This window comes from Polyodon spathula, chromosome 1 (genome assembly GCF_017654505.1).
Source record: "Polyodon spathula isolate WHYD16114869_AA chromosome 1, ASM1765450v1, whole genome shotgun sequence".
NCBI classification, from domain to species: domain Eukaryota; kingdom Metazoa; phylum Chordata; class Actinopteri; order Acipenseriformes; family Polyodontidae; genus Polyodon; species Polyodon spathula.
Window position 1 is genome coordinate 57,964,956 of NC_054534.1, and position 17,300 is coordinate 57,982,255.

A 17,300-nucleotide genomic window follows, 5' to 3' on the forward strand; every position below is an offset into this window, starting at 1 on the left:
TTGTCAGGTTGGTCCATCTGCTAAAATGACAAGTTGTAAGTGAAGTAGTTTATTTTTCTGCAAAGTCAAGCACAACTTTGTTTCTGAAAGTGGTCCAGGATATGCCAGAATACATCAGAGAGCATGTACAACCCCAGAGCTAACATTGGTTTTGCCCCAGGAGTTTGTCAAATTGATCCCATGTAGGTTGGAAGTAGTTTGTAAATGTAATTACTAGAGAAAAGTAAGAACAACATGAAAAAGAACTGTGAAATGCTACTAATGAGAGAACTTGTTCAAGCTGCTCCTGCTTCATTCTTGAAGTGACTGAAGCCAGGAAAGTGGCAAATGGGTCAATTTGGTATACTGTATCTCTTATTTATTCGATTAGCTGTTTAGAAGTACACTCCCTGCTATGTGATCCTCCCTGCTGTATTTAAAGCTGAAGTAACTAGATACAGTAGAGTACACATCACATTAAGTAGAGAATTTACATTGTCAACATGTACTGTATCAGTCAAATGAAGTACTTTGTATGTAAATGATGTAGTATGCATACATTTTAATGTCTAAGTTCCTGGGATTGTTTATGTTTGAAAACTAGATGCATATATTTTCATTTCAAATGAACAAACCTGTTTTAAAATTCTGGCTCCCTGCATTCCATTCCATTACAGAAATGGTGGTTTCAGTTTCTTCCACACACTTCTTGGTAAATACTTTAGAGTATGTTGCATCCTCCTCTTCTCCCAGCCGCGGCTCAATCTCCAAGGCCAAAATGGCATCTAATTCCAGGAAAAACTTCATGGATTTTCCAAGTTCTCCAGAGTTATGGGCAGACTTGATTGTTCTGTATTCATACTTCAGGTTTTTATATTTTGCTCGACACTGTTTCCAGTCCCGGAAAACCCCAAACTCCTGCAGTCTGTTTGAAATGTATATGAACATTGCTTTATTCCTTGTGGCTCCATGAAGGTAGTTCTGAACTCTCTTCTCTGACCAAACAGTTAACAGAGCTTTAACCTCTTCCTCAGTCCAGTGCTTTCCTGCTCCACACTCCATGTTCCAAATGACCTGGAAATAATTATCTTCCTCCCCCGGTGACATCTAGTTTCCTAGGCAACCAGACGACTGGTTATCATTGAACGCCCACAGAGAGTAAAGAAGCTTGATTACTGGCTTAAGCTGCATAAGGGGTGGGAGGCTGGGAGCTTGTGTAACCAGAGAAGCAGGCTGCAATGCAGAACCATTCCAAATAAGGCAACTCAAAAGCAAATGCTTCTCATGCATAGTTTATTAAGCTGGTCTGCCTGAGCAGCTAAAATGAGCATTGAAGCTTTCAGCTGCCCCATTTTATTACTTAATACACTAATGAAATCTGGCTAAAAATTGTCTAAAAAGAAGTTGCACTTGTGTTTCTGAAAAACAGTTACTCAAATGAAGATGGAATTGCAAATTGATAACATAGTGTAATCTTTTATTTGTTTTTTGTATACATATGCAGTTCTGTACGTTGCATAACTGTATTTACATCTGAAAGTATTGTGGTATGAAAATAGCCAATGTTTCCTTCTGTTTTGTAAGGTTAAGGTTATGACTGATATTGATCTCATATCCTGGAGTGCTAAGCTTTCCTGTGTATATATAGAAATGTGGAATTAAGATGTGGTGTAGATGTGTATCTGCTTGTAGTTCATTCAGAGTTGTATTTTGAAAATAACATTGTTTTGTAAAACAAATTTATCTGTTTTTCCTCTCTTTATTAATCCTTTTAAGAAATCATGAACATTTAGACAATGTGGTTATTGGCTATCATTGAAAAATAAATTAATGACATCTGCTGTACATATAATTGCAAACCAGTTTCTTACAATCAGCATATATATCAAACCCTGTAAAATGTTTGCTTCAGTGACGGTTAAACGAGTGAGACGCATATCCGATTATTTCATTTTGGCCCATTCCAGCCCTTGTCCATTTTTCAGGGAACAAAAAGGATACAATGTCAAAAATACACAACTGAAAGGACTGTGTTTTAAAATAAGTAGGCTTCCATTTATATGTACTGTAGTTGGTTTTGTTGGTACAGTACTATATTTTCAACAGAAGTATTTAAATTCATAATGATAGGATTCTGGAAATATCACTTGCCAAAGAAGACATATGGACTGTAATACACTACCTACTTTTAAATATGTTGCTATTGTAGCAGTATGTAAAATTCCCTGTTAACAACCCAACAGCAAAATGAAATCAAAATGTTACCCATGCAGAGAATTGTGTAAAACGTAAAAGATAATGCAATTTAGCAAAAGAAAAAAAAGTTTCCAGAATTTAAACAGTATCCAAAGTCAGTATTCAAAATTGCAGAATATAGTGCTCGATAAGGCCCTAATGTCACAGTTCATTTGCAAATGTAAATGTGCAAAAGCAACTAAAGATCACAGATTTAAAAAATAAAAACGGACATCACAGTATCTAAAGCGGTTTATTGATTTAACTGTTTTACGTTACAGTAGCTGATCTCAGACTGATTTGAGCATGCGAGGGGAAAAAAAAATATGTATAATCAAATAATTAACATTGAAGAGATGGACTTTGTATCACAAAACTGGTGATGGAGTTGGAAATCATGTGAATGGGTAAGTACATTAATTTGATATATAAAATGGGAATTGATTTGTTTCTAAATACAGGGTCGGTAAAACGTGTCTGACTCGTAAATCCGAGTGCTGACTATAACCATTCTTCTTTGAGCACAAGTTGTACTACTGTAGCAATCTGCATGGCACTGCTGGATTTTACAGTAGGATAAATGTTTTCAGAACACATTTAGTTGGTGTCCTTGAAAATAGGTGGTAGTTTAGTCTGCTTTTCAGTGATCCCCAGTCATGACATGTAGTCCCGTCTGTTAACAATCTGTTACAGAGCAGCTGTTTTCTCATCGGCCTTCCATCTTAAAGTTAACTCAATCTCATATTTAACCTGTAGTTTGAGAGATAGCTTTAAATAAGTCAAGTAAAACATGTATTTATTTATTTTTCAGAGGTCAGGAAAGTGCTGGAATTGTTATTGGGCCTTGTAGCTTAAGGCAGTGTCACCTGTGTGTTTATTTTTTTTTTATTTTTAGGAATAGTAAGCAACCCAGCATCCTGGGATCGGAGTCATTTAGGAGGGTCATTTAAGGCTTTGTAAATTTTATAAGCAGGACCTAAAAATCAATCCTGAAGCATACAGGAAGCCAGTGTAGGTCTGCTAACACAGGCAACATGTGATCATGCTTTTTTGGTTTTTGTTAAAACCCTGGTAGCAGTGTTTTGTTCAAGCTGCAATCGAGATAAAACATAGTATGGAATACCAGAAAAAAGGGCACTGCAATTCTAGATGTTACGAAAGCATGCATCACTCTCGGCATTTTGTAGCGAAAGAGAACGTCTTATTTTAGAAGGGTGAAAAAAATACACTAGTTACATTCCTAATATGAGTTTCGAATGAAAGATCTGGGTCAAAGATTACACCCAGATTTCTAATTTCAGCCTTCGGTGCAAAAGGGAAGCTGTCTTCTGTAGAAACACATAGATTTGTTTTGTTTAGCTGATTTTTTGATCCCAACATTACTTCTGTTTTATCTGAGTTTAACATTAACAGATATTGGAGTCACCCGGTTTCAGAGAGAGAGATGTAGTTGAGTATCATCAGCAAAGCAATGAAAATGTACCTCATGGCTACAGACAGTATCGGCCAGGGGTAGCATATTTTAGGAAAACAAAATTGGTCCAATAACAGAACCTAGCGGAACACCACATGTAACTTCAGATATAGAGGAATCTTCCCCAATTCTAACATATTGTAACCTATTTGAAAGATAAGATGTAAACCAAGACATGAAACTTACTGACAAACCTACAAAGTTCTCAAAACTTGGACCAAAGTTGGGTGATCAATAGTTTCGAACGCTGCTCTTAAATGTAGAAGAATAAGGACCGAGGATGAGCCTCTCTCTCTCTCTCTCTCTCTCTCTCTCTCTCTCTCTCTCTCTCTCTCTCGAATCTCAAGACGTTTTAGAGTTAAGGTGAATGAAAGCAATACATTTTAAAAACAATGGGTTGTAGAGACATATGCAAGTAAATTACAAGAGCCAATCAATTCACGTGAAAGTTGCCAAACTGCTTCTACATTCACAGCATTTTAAAAGTCAAAATACAGTAGATGCATACGTGTTTTGCCCTTTTTGGGGCGCATCAGTAATAAAAGCTCATTGTAATGCTTTATTTGCATATTTCTCTACAACTCATAGTTTTTCATGTATAAAATAAATATATAACATATAAATGTGCTGCGAGGAATGTATTAAGTTGAATTGCTACTACTTTCTCCAAAACTTTGACTAGAAAGGGAGATTGGAAGTAGGCCTAGAATTCTACACTGGCAGATAAGTATGTGAAATTTACACTCCACAGACCAAATTAACCCTCATTTGGTGAATGGACAGGTGCTAATTTCAACCCAGACGTATATTTAAGTAGTATGGCATGACGGGGTGTGAGGTAATTTGAAAATACAAACGACAAACACAAACTGGTTAATCGCTACAGCTATCAAGTCACATAACCCATTGAAATAAGAGGTCAATCCTAACCGTTGTATAGTATGAATTACAGAATGCATATAGTATCTATGAATGTTACATTTATGAGCAGCAAAGCTATTGTAAATTATTTCCGTGTTTTCAGTGGTTTAATCTCATTTCTCGTTTTTAATTTTTTTGCTTGGTTAGGGAATGGGTCTGGTGAACAATGCGTTTCAACCAGAGGATTTGGAAAGCTTCTAGGGTTTTCACACACCGGATACTCAACCACTGGGATATCTGAACTCCAGAACTGTCAGCCTTTTGTTGTGGAAACTCTCCATGGAAAGATTGCAGTCGCCCGTAACGGAGAGCTTGTTAATGCTCAAAACCTGCGCAGAAAGGTAAACTTTAAACCTAAATAAAGTAATTTAAAAAAAAAAATCAGTATTCTTAGTTTTTGATATTTATTAACATAAATAGTTTGGGGTGTCTTAATCCATTAATACAATACGTTTTTGTCAATCAAAAATGACTATTGTAAATTTTTGTATGCTGCAGGTAATGCTACATGGAGTAGGGCTGTCGACCAGCTCAGACAGTGAACTTGTAACCCAGTTGCTGGCCTTGACGCCCCCATTTGAGAAATGGATGCACCTGATTGGGTTGCAAGGTAATAATTCTGAGAGAGAAATGCATAGTAAAAATGTTTGAAAAACCTGTAGTAATATTTCTGCTATCTTTTGTACAGCATGTGCTATTTTTCTTGTCTTCAAGGGAAGCATATACAGTTTTTATAGATGTTTAGAGTTGTACATTTTTGGTGTATCATGTTTATTCACAGACTTAACTATTATTTATTTATTTTTCAGAATAAAGAATTTGACAAATTCCTACTTCGTATTCTTTACTTGTAGTGCACAAAGATGTAACCCACAAAGATGTAAGAGGTAATTGTCCTCTTAGCATTGGTCGTCTTGTTCCGATTTCTAAGCTGCACAGCTCATGTATTTACACATACCAGACTGTATCTTGTCTAATAAATAGGTAAATGCAGTGTTGTCCAATAGAAATCGCTGACTAGCCAGAGGGGTGGCTACAGTTACACTGTTTAGGCACATGCACTAATTTTAGTAGAAAATGCCTTACGTGCACTTGCATAGTACAGGTGAATGTACTTCAGCACTAACATGTTTGTGTATAAAACAAACCTGGTGTTCAAACAGGGACGACACAAGTTAATGATGAAATCAACAAACAACAACACAATGTTTTTTTCTTTTAACACTAGTCTATGTTTACATGTATATTTACTTAGCAAAAATCTACTTAACAAACATCTACCACAATTCAGTGTAAAACTTTGCAGTCTTTCTCTTTCACCAACATGTGCAATTCTGGCATTAATTTATCAGACACAGCACAACTTAGTGCAGCTTCTAGGTTTGTGTTCAGCAGTGTATGTGTAAACCTTTTTTAATAAGCCCTTTTAGCGTAAGAGCCATAACCAAGTTTAGAAAATACAAGGATCAAAAAACACCTGCACACACTGCTTTTCGTCTTGCCATTTAACTAACACACACACACACACACACACAGTTTACTTGTTTTTCTGTGTTTTACCTTTTGTATGGTACTCTCATTCTGTCATGTTTTCACAAGTATCAAATTCATGAAAATAATTACTGTTCTTCACTTGCAGGAACGGGATGTTGATGCGCATACAGAGGGGTTGTTTCTTCTGAATCTTGCAGTTTTCAGTCCAATGGGGCCAGGTACACCAGATGCTGACAAACAAAATACTAAAACACTATATTGATATTGTGACCAGTATGTGCCAAGATTTCAACAGTGGTAGCGAAGAAGACCCAAATAAAGTCACAAATTAGGCCAAAAATGAAATGTTCTGATGTATGTATTGATTCTCAATAAATGAGCATTAGCCAACTAAGTCACCATTTATGCTCTGTGGTGTGCGAGTTTATATTTTTTTTGTTGAAAATGTCTTTGACAAGGCCTGAAGGGTTAAAACATTTTCTGCACATTTTGTTTTCCATTACATAAGTTGGAATGGTCAATAAATGTCACTATCTAAACCTTTTGCGAAAACATTTTCAGTTTTATCTTTGGCACAAGTATGTTTTGAGATGATGTACACAGTTAATAGTCTACATGACTGCTGAACCTGTGGTGTGGGTAAGGAACGATCACTACAAAGTCATTGTTTCTGATTTGTTTCACTGTTTTTTAACAGCAATTATTCACTGTTGGTTTTTTAATAAAGTCTATGTTGCCTTTTAGGTATTTCCGGGAAGTTCTGCCGGGAGAGATTGTACAGATTTCAAAACATGTGATTCAAACCTTGAGCATTGTGCCCAGGCCAGAAGGAGACCTTCCAGCCTTTTGTATTTTTGAGTATGTTTATTTTGCAAGACCAGACTCGATTATTTGAAGGTAAATTTCCTTAGGCTTTTTCCTAAAATGTGTGGTAGTTTATTATTGGTGATCTATAATTGCATATATGTATATTAATATGATTATCCTGTTAAACACTGTGGAATGACTTGCACATAAATGGCAGATATTGTAAATTTCATATTGTTGTGATGGAACGTTTTTTCTTTTGGGTTTTTGGGTTTTGATCACGCTTTGTTTTTGAGAATTAACATATTAAACCTTTAGGTCAGATGGTGTATACTGTAAGGCAGCGCTGTGGACGTCAGCTTGCCCTTGAAGCCCCAGTAGATGCAGATGTGGTCAGCACGGTTCCTGAATCTGCCACTCCAGCCACATTGGGCTGTGCTCAACAGGTATTTTAAGCTTTTATAGTGAAAGTCATTCGTGCACAGCCCAAATCTTTCATATAGGTGTTGACCCAAAATGGCATTGAATATAAAAAAAAATTATCTGTTTAGTCATCAACCATGTTGAGTAAAAGACAAACCAACGTCCACTTGTTTGTTGTTTGCAGAGACCGGGTGGGTCGCACGCTCAAAATGGCTCAATTGTATTCTTAATTCATTTTAGACTTTCTAGTTCAAGAGAGTAAAAAGCAAGCGGCAATGTTTTACGTAAGTGTGCTCTGTGAAAATGTAAAGTAATTGTATCTAACAAAATAATTCCATACATTTTAGCCATTTCGCACTTCCATTAGCTACATGGGTGTCAAGTGCAGTTTTGAATGAAACACATGTTAAAGCACACATGCATTTTCAATTTAAACCATGCTATCTGGTACTACTTTAGGTTGAAGGAAAGTGTTTCTTGTATTCTTGGGTTATTGATTTTCGTTTGTAGTCCCAGGGTAATTTTTGCCGCAGGAGTGTCTTCTGGGTGAAAGCATGTTACTGGCTGAAAGTTAATAGGGGAAGCAGCTGATTAGTTATTGACCAGAAAGAAGCCAGTGAAGGGTGGGGACAATGACCCAGGAAGTACAAGACAATCTGAAAGCATGGTTTCTTTAACCTAGTGCCGTACTAGACAACATGTTTTAAAAGGAAAATACACATTTGCTATAACCTGTGTTTCTTTCAAAACTGCACCTTTTGAGACCTATAAAATAAATAGATGTGCATCATGGAGACATTCCATGGAACTATTAATGTTAGCTACAATTACTTTTTAATGGGTACCGTTTTACTGAATGATCTGAAACTTAAGTTTTTCTATTCAGTTTATGTTTTAAAATGCCTAATAAATGTTTGACATTATGAACCATAATTTACGTTTTTTTACATTTTTCTTTTTGATGTACCATTTTTCTAGTCTGGGCTGCCTTACGTGGACGTTCTTTGCAAAAACCGATATGTGGGAAGAACTTAAGTGCCTTAACTGATAACTTTGCAGGAAAAAGTTTTGTGCTCATTGATGACTCCATAGTAAGAGGGAATACAATCTCTCCCATCATCAAGTTACTGAAAGAAGCCGGTGCTAAAGAGGTAAGTAACAGAGCGTGATTATTTTGGTGGAGTGCTGCTTTTATTTTATGGTTTTAAAACCTCCTTTGTATCCACCTAAAAAGTATAAACATAACATTTGGAGATGGTGACTTCAGTGGTTTCAGCTGATACATTTCCAAAGACTCTTCTCTGTTAGGTGCACATCCGTGTGGCATCCCCAACCATTGGATTCCCCTGTTACATGGGGATCAGTATTTCAACCAAAGAGGAGCTCATCGCCAACAGACCTGAATTTGAGGACATTGCTAGCTACATAGGTGAGGTGTTCCTTCCATAACTTAACACGTAGGGCTGATGGTAAAGAACCAATGCTACAAGATATAGGGGTTATACTCTACATAGCTGTATTCTGCGATTCCCACTGTTGGTATTATATAAGAAAATGTAACCCTTTAATGACCATTTATTTTTCATTGTGTTTTTAGCCTCTGGATATGTCAGTAATACCAGTCTTCTTCACATTTCCCTTTTGCTTCATGTTTACAAACCGTCCATCTGATATGACATGCCCATTTTGCTGTCAGGGATGCATTTTTTTTGTTCACAAAACGCAGTTAAGATTTGCAGGTAATTGCAAATCTTGTAATTGCAATGAAATAACGATAAAAATAATAATGAATGTATTAATATTGGTTCTTGAATACATTAATGAAATGGTTAAGCCTTTGTTTGGTAAACATTTTTTACTTTTGTACTTCCTAGTAGCAAAAGCTGCTGTCACAGTATTAAATGCACAATATTGACCACTTTTGTGTTTATTATTAACTCTGCAATGCATTTATTATTTGTGGGGTTTATAACTGGTATTGAAATATTTATCAAGAAACTACACTTTTTATAGGTGCAAAAATGGTTATTGTGCTTAAATTCCTAAAACTTAATTTAGTCCTGCAGTCAAGAACTGGATTCTTATGAATTCTACATAGTGGAGCTATCTGTCAGACTTGGAAGACCATGTTTTTTGATTACCACAAATCATTTTCAGAAAAAGCAACAGCTATTTTGGCAACATATAACCACATCATGAACTGGGCACAAACTGATTTAGACCTATTAAACAGGATTTTCAGCGGTCTCTGAGCCAATGCTTGCGTGGTCTGTGGTTCTACAAGACACTCTCTTTGCTTGAAGTTGTCATAGCATCAACCTCCAGATCAGCAGTCTGCATCACTCCTCCCCATTTCTGTAACATTACCTTGATACCCAATTACATCCATTCTTCTGCCCCACAGGAGAAGACAGACTTGGGCAAAGAATCAGATATGCAGGAGGAAAGCAAATATGCAATCATCTGCTCAATGAGGCAATGCAAAAATATCCATATGTGCAGTTTCTGTGGGGATGCTTATTCAAAAGCTATCTGCCCAGTAACTCCAAAGTGACTTTCTTGAACATTCAGTCTCCAATCCTGTAAATATTCCCAAATTAAAACAAAAACTTCTGGACCATCCAGACTCGGTCAGATCCCTTCCTCCTCCTTTCAAAGCAAAAACCTCTAATCTGCTACTCGAGAGCCCAAGACAGTACAATCTCTTATTCAAAGAGATTAAAAAAGTATTTATGGTCGGCCTATTTGCAGCTCCCCCATTTCCAATATTCAGGATTAACCCCATCGGCATCGCCACTCTGAAAATGTCAAAAAAGCGTCTTATCATTGACTTGTCAGCACTACGGGGATCAAGCACCAGTAGCATCAACTTGCTCATTCCTCACGATCAATTCTCTCTACAGTACATTACCATTTCAGGTGCAATTAATTCAATTAAATTGGCAGCTTGCAGCTCCTGGTTAGCAAAAACAGATATATCAGACACATTTTAAAGTAATACCAATTCATCCTTCTCTTCGTGACCTGTTCGGGATATTCTGGGAAGAAAAATTCTATTTTTCCACTCGGTTAACTTTTGGCTGCCGCAGCAGCTCAAAAATATTTGATCCTCTCAGAGTCTTTATGCTGGATACCTCTCAATTCATATCATGCTCCATTTCTGCTCCACCTACTTGGTGAGTTTCTCTTGATCTCTCCTCCCTCAGATCCACCAGCAGAAGTGATCACCAATCTTAAAAGTTTGTTTTCAGAGGTTGGCATCCCGTTTTCAGAAGAGAAAACAATCGGCCCCTTCATTCACTGGAATTTCTAGGAATCATACTGGACACAGAAAACTTTGAAACCAGCCTCCCCATATCTAAACTCAACCATATTCATTCTCTTATCCAGAGCTTTCAGATCAGTAAAACATTCTGGAAACACGCATTGCTCTCTTTGCTGGGTCATTTCAATTTTGCAATTCACATTATCCCCCAGGGACGGACATATAAATCTTGATTGCTCTTTCATCAGCAGCAAAAAACTTAGACTCTTACATCACTATTTCCTCAATAGCTAGGAAAGACATTAAAATGTGGTCTGCTCTCATACAGCATTGGAACTGCCTGTCTATGTTCTATGACGATTTCATTTCAGCACCTCACGATCTGGCTTTTACAGATGCTTCATTTACGGGATTCTAAAATCCACAACTCTTCTTGAAATTTACCCAATAGTTTCGGTAGCACATCTATGGGGTCATCTTTGGTCAAAGAAATCAATACTTTTGCGATAACAAATCTACAGTTCATATTATCAATAAAGGCTGTTCCAGTTCACCTCTTACTATGCGATTACTGTGGTGATAATATGGATTTCAGAATCAAATAATTTTCTAATCAAAGTAGGCATTTATAAAAATTCAGCTGGTGCTCTATCTCGTTTACAGATTTTCTGATTTCACAGTCTGGTCCCTACAGGTCTGCCAATTCCAGCAGTGACACTCCAGTTCAACCAGTTAATTTTCAACTGAACCCAACTATCAGTGGACTGTTCAATACAGTGCAAGCATACATGGCTACAGCATTTGCTCCTTCCACCAGATCCTCTAATTCCATCGTCTGGACCATTTAATTTGACTTTCTGCTCCCGAAGCAGGATTAATCCAACCCCATTCAATCAGGACTGGATTATGGCTTTTATAGTGCACGCAAAGAACTCTTTACATCTTCCACCAGCTACAATCAAATCCTATCTGTCAGGAAAACAATACCAATTTTGCTTAATGTCTATTATAACCCCAACTCTCCTATCAATACCAGCTGTCTGTCTCCTCCTGCGCAGAATCTTTAAGAGCTCTCCGACCGCTTCTCCTTCTTGTCTGCCTATCTCTGTACATATTATGTTTTTGCCAATATGAGGCGCTTCAGTGCTTATCTATTTTTTGTTTTTAAATGGTAAGATCATTTTGATACTCTAAGTGAATGGCTGGTTTTCTTTTTTCTCTCTCACAGAAATTCCTAAATTAATTTTCCACCTGGTTACACTGTGATGCTGATGTAGTTAGATAATCAAAACCCTTTTGAAGTTGCAGTGCAGAGAAACACATAACCTGGGGACAGCAAGTGATCTTCGAGAGGGCGACTGAAGGACAACAGCAAAATGCACAAACTAGCAAAGTAGATGCCTCTGAGTCATCTGTCTCTGTTGAGCAAATTGACAGCAGAGTTTCAGGGTGCCTAGCCTATGTTCAGGGGCAACACGACTTCCCAAGATTGTCAGAGTGCCTCACAGGTGTTTTGCACTTAAGGTAAGTGCACAATTTACACTTCAAAATAAACTAAATGGTTCCTGATTTTCTTTTTAGTGTTTCATTTGTTTATACAAGAATATAGTTTTTTTTAAAGGACAGTTTTGTAAAAAGAGCTATTTAAATATCAAGTAATATGAGAGAAATAATGTTGTGTGCTTTATTCCAGTTATGTTGAAATGTTATATTGGGGGGCTTCATCAGTTATTAAACTGTTGTAAAAACATTCTGATTGGAAAAGGAGGAACAAATGATTTGTAGTTCTTGTAACACATGTACTATTTTGACTGTGACAACTGGGCTCCATCTAGTGTTTAAAATAATGAGCTTGTATTTTTAAAAAGGATAAATTTGTGCCATCTTTGTGCAGTAACAAAAGCTTATATTATTCTGGATCTATGTTTATTTACATACAGTATATAAGAAAGGAGGTAGTTATTACTTACTAACCATATTCTTAAATCTTCATGATTCACAACATTATATTTGAATTATTTGTGTACTCCACAATATCTTTATTTATCAATCAGTTTTAATACTAATATATCATATCTTCTGTTTACAGGGCTATGTTTCAGATCACTCCTGAGGATGTTTTATTTATAGCTTCTCCTTTGACTTTTGACCCTTCTGTTGTTGGATTGTTTTGGAGCCTCTGCTGATTATACCATCAGTTGTTAAAATTAAGCCAAATAAGCTTGCTGCTGCTCTACTTAATCAAATTAAACTATTTGTATAGCAGTTTTCATGGCAGAGACATCTCAAGGCACTTAACAGAAAACAACTTTTTCACTCACCAGTAAAGCTTCTGTGTGTCAGTTTGCAGACAGGCTTCAGGGTGAGGCATGGGGGGCTACTTCAAGTTTCTCAAACGTTCCATATGAAGTTTATAACTAAAGTTTGGGGGGAGGGCCAGACAACAATCTACGCGTCACCAAATTGAATCATTCAATTGACACATTGGCTAATTAAGATTGTTAGCATTATAACGTTATTACCATAACCCTGGTTCCCTGAAAAGAATCACATCCATTATCGAATGGGAAGAGCCCTCTCTGACCGTCAATCACTGAGCATATATAAAAAAAGCTGCCCTATCAGGGCCATACTGTGAGGAGGAAGTCCCTCCCACCTCCTGTTGGAGAGGGTCGTCCTCACAGAAGCATATCGTCATTTTCTTCAAAAACCTTCAAAAATCGAAGGTCAGCTGGGTACATGACCTTGAAGGGTAATGGTTGTCATTCGTTTCAGGGAATCAGGGTTATGGTAATAACCTAATGTTCCTTTTCAATTGGAATGACAACCTTTACCGAATGGGAAGCTGTACCAAAGCTGTCGTGGCTCCAGATTACCGACAGTACAGCCTCGTGGCGATAACCTCAGAGCCCACATGACGCCTAAGGGCATGCTGCCTGCAACACCCTAGAGCCCAAAGAGGGCCTCACTCGGTTTGCAACATCAAGGTGGTAAAAACGCACAAATGTCTGACTACCTGTCCATGTAGCAGCATTGCAAAGCTCATCCAAGGAGGCGCTTGGCCTCTGGTAGAATGGGCCGTAATGTACCCCGGCAAGGGGGAGCCTGTCAGTTCATACGCCAAGCGTACGGCATCTGCCACCCAGTGCGATAGACGTTGCTTTGATAGGGTCTGACCTCTAGAGCGGGACCCATAGCAAAGAAACAGCTGGTTGGACTGTCTCCAGGATGCTGTCCTAGCCAGGTAACCCGTAAGGACCCGCAGTACCAGTTCCAGATCCCACTTGGGGACCATGCTTTTCATGGGAGGACGAAGCCTCCAAGCCTGTTGTGTGAAATTGAATTACTTTAAATTTAAAAGGAAGTTGATGTGGAAGTAAATAAGACAATTACTTCACAGAGTAATTTTAAAAGGTCCTTTATTATTTCACACACACACACACAGTTACATACACAGATGCTATACTGCGAATAACGATATCCCTAACGGGACACAACCCAACAAGGTTACATACAAAGATTATATTAATCACAGATCAATACAATCCATGAGACGCAACTGAACTAATTCTTACCCTTCCAAGCGGATCGGGAGAGCCCTTCGACCCTGGTAAGAGAAAGCAGCTGTCTCCAAGAAATTACCGAGCAGGACTGCGTGCTAATCCTCACGGCTGACTCTCATCAGAGCAGGGGAGAACCCCGTCCTTTATAACTTACCAAGTTAGGCTTTTGAATAAACCATCCCTTTCCCTAGAACATTCTAACAAAAACAAGTTATATAAACGTGACAAAAACAAGTTATATAAGATACAGGGTTATTATAGGGCAAGGGTACAGATGAACTCGAACGCATTTCTAGAACTTTCTAGAACACACTTTTTTTTTTATTACAAAGCCCCTTTAAGATATTGCACATTTATCGTGGCACACTGATATTGCTGCCAAGTATACCTTCAGAGTGGACGTGGATTTAACCGCATCAAACAGGTGTTGTAAGAAGGTTAGTATTGTCTCAATAGGGCAGGTCACCAGATCGTGACCTTCAGCAATGCACCAGTCTTGGAAAACTTTCCATTTGTATGAATACTGGTCTCTAGTGCTCAGTGCCCTAGCAGACTGTAGTGCCTCTACCACTGCATCTGGCAAACCTCGCCTAGATAGATGACCAGACCCAGAGTTAGAGCTGGGCTGGGTTCGGGTGTCATAATAACCCCTCCGCTTTGCTCAGGAGGTCCTTGCGTAGGGGAGCTGCCATGGTTGACACACACAACATGTTGGAGAGGAGAACAAACCAGGGGCACCTTTGCCATCTGGGTGCAACCAGAAAAATCTGTGCTCTCTCCACCCTGATCCTCTCTAGTGTCAGGGGTAATAGCAGTAGCAGAGGGAACACATACAAGTGTACAACTTGTGCAGTATGAAACCTCTCCTCTCCTTTTTCACCACCTGAGGATGCAGTCTCTATTCTGAGCTGTCTGAAGTTCTTCTGGACAGGAGGTCTGCTGCCTTGTTGTCCACATCAGGGAGGTGAACCGCCCTGATGGAACGCAAGTTTCTGTGCGTCCAGGACAGGAGTCTGTGTGCTGCATGGTGAAGGTCTGGCAAGCGCAAGTCGTCTTGGTGGTTTATGTAGGCTACCACTGTAGTATTGTCTGTCCAGACCAGCATATGTTTGTGCGCTAACTACTGGCAAAAAGTAGATAATGCCAGGGCTACTGCTTGCAACTCTTAGGTGTATATGTGCACCTGCTGCCAATGTCCATTCCACTGACCTCTTATTACTCTCCCATTCCAGACTGCTGACCAGCCCAGGCTGAAGGCGTCCATAGTGAAAACTTGCCTTCTGTGAGGGGAGATCCGAGGTGTAGATTGCCGGGATGGAGCCACCACTCCAGTGTCTTCCAACATCGTATGGATACTCGCACCAGCCGGTGTAAATCGCGGATCATGTGCAACTTGAGTGTATTTACCCAGGCTTGAAGTGGGCGCCTTCTCAGCAGCCCTAAAGGAACGATTGTCGAGGCGGCTGCCATCAGCCTCAACAACCTTTGGAATATTCTGACCTGTAAAAGAGCATCCTCTCTGAATTGGGAGAGTGTGACTTCCAACGACTGAATCCTGTCTTCCGACTGTGAGGTAAGCATGCTCACAGAGTTCAGTTTGATCCCCAGGAACACTGTGGACTGAGACGGTATGAAGTTACTCTTTTGTTGATGTATGGAGAGCCTTAACTTCGTCACATGATCTATGACCTGTTTGGTGTGCGCCTCGGCACGTGCTTTGGAATGCGCGCAAACTAGCCAATCGTCCAGATAGTTCAGGATCCGAATACCCCGCAGCCTGACTTTGAAAATGTGCAGGGTGCCAGTGGGAGGCCAAATGGAAGCACGCAGAATTCGTACACTTTGCCTTGAAAGGCGAAGCACAGATACTTTCTGTGCGTGGGACAGATCAGGACATAGAAGTAGGCGTCTTGCAGGTCGATCGATGTGAACTAGTCGCCCGGCTGGACGGACTGGAGGATACGTTGTGCGGTCAACATGTTGAACTTCCTTTGCTTGAGGAACATGTTGAAGACCCTGAGGTCCAGAATAGGTCTGAAACCGTCGTCCCTTTTGGGCACCAGGAAGTACCTGGAGTAGAAGCTACTGAGGGCATCGCTTGGGTTTACCAAGCGCACAGCGTTCTTCTTTTGAAGATTGCCTGTTGAAGGATTATCGTGCTCGCTGGTTCGATGGTGGTAAGGAGCACACCCTTGAAGGGTGGCGGACCTAAGCGGAAGTGTAAAGCATAGCTGTGTCTCATTGTCTATAGTACCCAGGAGTTCTGGGTGTTGGGAGTTGTGTCCAGTGGTCAGTCCGGTTGTGGGGGGAGGGGGGGAGGTGGCAGCCGGGGCCCCTCTGGGGCGGTCTCCTTTGGGCTTGGGAGGGGGCACATCTTTCTTAGGCCCTGGCCTCGATCTCCAGCCGGAGAACCGGTTCCCCCTGGCCGGCGGTGGTCCCTTACTGCCGGCTCTCCCTCTGCCTGCCTGCTTGCTTGTTCTGGGGTGGAGGGTGGCGTTCAGGCCCAGTTGGCCCTGCAGGCTGTGAAGGCCACCTTGGACGTTGGCAGTAGGCAGGGACACGAGAGAGCTTCGAAGCGACCTCTGTGGCCTTGTGGGACCTCTCAAGGCTCACATCAGCGGTAGCTGCAAAAGTCTGCCCTGGTGTAATAGGGGCATCTAATTACGCCACCTTTTCGATCTCCACGACCTTGGCCTGCGTTAGCCATAGGTGTCTGCGAGCGGCTACCAGCGCCGCTAGAGACCTGCCTGATGCCTGATCTAACTCCCCCATTAGGTCGGTCACTGCCCTTGTTACCGCCTGTAGCTCCCCCACGTCCACCTCAGTTGCCTGTTCATGCAGCCTCTCAGCCAGCTATGACTGGTACAGGACCTACAGTGCTTGGATAGGCAAGTGGGGTCTTTGTTCCCTCTGATAAAGGTGGAGCCCTACACCAGTAATGTGACCATGTCCCCAGTGGTGGGAAACGTGCTCAGGCCAGCTTCTTGGGCTCCTGCGTTATGAAGCAGGGATTCTGCTGTTCTGGAACTTGAGGGAGCGGACACTGGGTTGCCACAAGAGATGCGGACCAGCTGCAGGAAGTCCTGGCACAAGGGTAGGGCTTGCTGTGGGTGCCCTTTCTGTTTTAAAAACTTGTTCT

At 40.1% G+C, this 17,300-nt stretch overlaps 2 protein-coding genes across 2 annotated transcripts in view; one reads left to right on the forward strand and one right to left on the reverse strand.

Annotated features, from left to right (window-relative positions):
- LOC121320173 overlaps positions 1–1,063 on the reverse strand; it is a 28,167-nt gene extending 27,104 nt beyond the window's left edge. The window contains exon 1 of the mRNA XM_041258429.1: positions 615–1,063. Coding sequence (XP_041114363.1) covers positions 615–1,041 — 427 coding nt within the window. The 5' untranslated portion in view covers positions 1,042–1,063. The remainder of the gene's footprint in view (positions 1–614) is intronic.
- Positions 1,064–4,759: 3,696 nt separating this feature from the next.
- ppat (phosphoribosyl pyrophosphate amidotransferase) lies at positions 4,760–10,646 on the forward strand. The gene is given in 13 exon segments (XM_041261466.1): positions 4,760–4,802; positions 4,805–4,950; positions 5,108–5,192; positions 5,195–5,267; positions 5,426–5,580; positions 6,276–6,321; positions 6,848–6,989; positions 6,991–7,000; positions 7,229–7,356; positions 8,312–8,363; positions 8,366–8,484; positions 8,642–8,762; positions 10,540–10,646. Coding segments are annotated over 13 exon segments (1,227 nt in total).
- Positions 10,647–17,300: the final 6,654 nt, after the last annotated feature.